The following is a 2,253-nucleotide window of genomic DNA, read 5'->3' as shown; positions in this document are numbered from 1 at the left end:
CCATCCCATCCCGTCCCATCCCGTCCCATCCAGCCGTGCCACCCTAGCTGGGTGAGAGCCTTTCCAAGGGGGCACTGATCCCCCGCGGTGGGGGAGGGATTGATAGCTCCTGGGGTGTTTGGGATGCTGCCTCCTGGCCTTGCCTGCTCTCATGCTCTCCCGGTGGGTTGTCTCTTCTCCTCCTTTCCCCAGGGCACCTTCTCACTCATCATTGAAGCTCTGCATACGGACTCTCCTGATGACCTCACCACAGGTAACAGTCCTGAAACAGACTCTTGCCTAGAATAATCCCAGCCTTGCAGCCCTACTTGGACCTTCCCTCTGTGGTGTGAAGCACATTCCCCTCATCCCATCTCTGCTCCTCTTCAGGAGAACATGGGAAAAGAGGCCAACCTGTCGGCATGCAGCCCTATCACCCTGCCTCTGCTGTTCCCCTCCCACCAGAGACCCCCAGTTGAGCATCTTCCTATGGCCCTGCCTGATAGGGGCTCCCTAATCACACCTCTCCTCTCCACTTGCACACAGAAAACCCTGAGCGCCTCATCAGCCGCCTGGCCACCCAGAGGCACTTGGCGGTGGGTGAAGAGTGGTCCCAGGACCTGCACAGCAGTGGCCGCACTGACCTCAAGTACTCCTATCGCTTTGTGTGCGATGAGCACTATTATGGAGAAGGCTGCTCTGTCTTCTGCCGTCCCCGAGATGATGCCTTTGGTCACTTCACTTGTGGAGAGCGTGGCGAGAAAGTCTGCAACCCAGGCTGGAAAGGCCAGTACTGCACTGAGCGTGAGTGTCTACCTTCTTGTCTCCCTGGGTGCTGGTTACAGCAGTGTTCTCTGAGCTCCTGGGGGGTATTTGTCTGACATCAGGCCCCATGGGAGAGGGGGAACCAAGCTACAGTGGGTGGAGGTCTGGTGCTGTGTACAGGCTTTGCTGGTGCAGGGGACAGGACGCCTTCAGCATTGCCAAAGGAAGTTAACCTAGACAGCCCCTTCTCAAGGTAACAAAATGTCAGTGCCAACATTACGCTCCTGCTCATTGTTGTAGACATCAAATCTGATAGCAAAATGTTCAGCAGTTGCTCAAGGATTTATTAAAATACATCAAGATTACATTTTATACGTAGCCACCCTTTCAACCATGATACACCAATATCATCATCATCAGGGTACATGGCCTCAGGAGAGGGGGCTAGGCTTCAGCAACATCCACGCAGCAGGCTTATTGGTAGGCTTGTTATGGTGTGATGTCTTGCCACCTTGTGTTGAGAAAAGTATTGGGCGGACAAGATAGTCTCTGTGGCCTCTAGACCGTACATTTCTCATTTGGGGTGCTCATAAACTGCCACTAACAGACATTGTTGCACCTGGAGCCACAAGAACATTCAACTACTTCCCCATCTCTCTTCCGTGCAATTGACATGATCATTACTACTAATAAAGTAGTGAGGAACATGAGTTTTAAAGCATGCATGGGCTTGAAGTTGTTGAGGAACGTGGTGTGTTGATACAGCAGGAAAAGCTGGGACAGTAAGCAGATCACAGCGAGGATAGTCAGGGATGTCAGATACCTGCAGCTTTGTACAAGATTACTGCCCTTTGTAGATACACAGTGGTGTACACCCAAACATGCACACAGCTCCTGCTGCAGCGTGCGATGGCATTCTCTGTTTGTGTGTATACATGGATCTGAAGTACGCTGGCAGATGACGTACTGGGCGAGTGCTCCTCTCAGTCATCAAAGGACCAGGCAGGGAGAAAACAGTTACAGGCTGTAAAGCAGCCTCTTGATTTTCTCCTTGTGTTTTTGTTTTTCTTAAAGCCCACCTACACTGTGGTCTCAGCTGAGCTGCTACGAAACGAGCCAAGATTGATTATTCACACTGTTAGTGGCTGCTAGGATGCTTTTAGCAGTTCATGGTACAGCGTTGCACAATAAACAGCAGGCAGAGGGGCTCGCATTTCCTTTGATAGTGTTTTAAATAGGAACTACAACCTTTCCCATGATCAAAAGTGCCTAGCCCAGCTGTGTCAAGGGGTGGGGAAAAAGGAAGCATTTTGATAATGAGCTCTTTCAGGGCTGTCAGCACTTTTGGATGCCTGTACATCACTGCTCTTCCCATGGCAAAGTAGAAGTCTGTCTGTCCTACTTGTTACGTAGGCTCTTCGCTCTGTTTTCCCTCTCAGGAAAACACCAGCTTATAACAGCAATACTAGGCAGGGGAGATGTGTTTATGTGTGCATGCAAAAAGAATGT

At 50.7% G+C, this 2,253-nt stretch overlaps 1 protein-coding gene across 1 annotated transcript in view; it reads left to right on the top strand.

Moving 5' to 3' along the window:
* Positions 1–192: 192 nt before the first annotated feature.
* The window catches only part of LOC104406514 (delta-like protein 1), a gene marked incomplete at its 5' end in the record, with an annotated part of 7,138 nt that continues 5,077 nt past the window's right edge, over positions 193–2,253 (top strand). The window contains 2 exon segments of the mRNA XM_010015510.1: positions 193–253; positions 526–783. Coding sequence (XP_010013812.1) covers positions 193–253; positions 526–783 — 319 coding nt within the window.

This window comes from Nestor notabilis, unplaced genomic scaffold, assembly GCF_000696875.1.
Source record: "Nestor notabilis isolate BGI_N333 unplaced genomic scaffold, ASM69687v1 scaffold10885, whole genome shotgun sequence".
Taxonomy (NCBI): domain Eukaryota; kingdom Metazoa; phylum Chordata; class Aves; order Psittaciformes; family Psittacidae; genus Nestor; species Nestor notabilis.
This window is presented reverse-complemented; position numbering and strand designations above follow the sequence as displayed.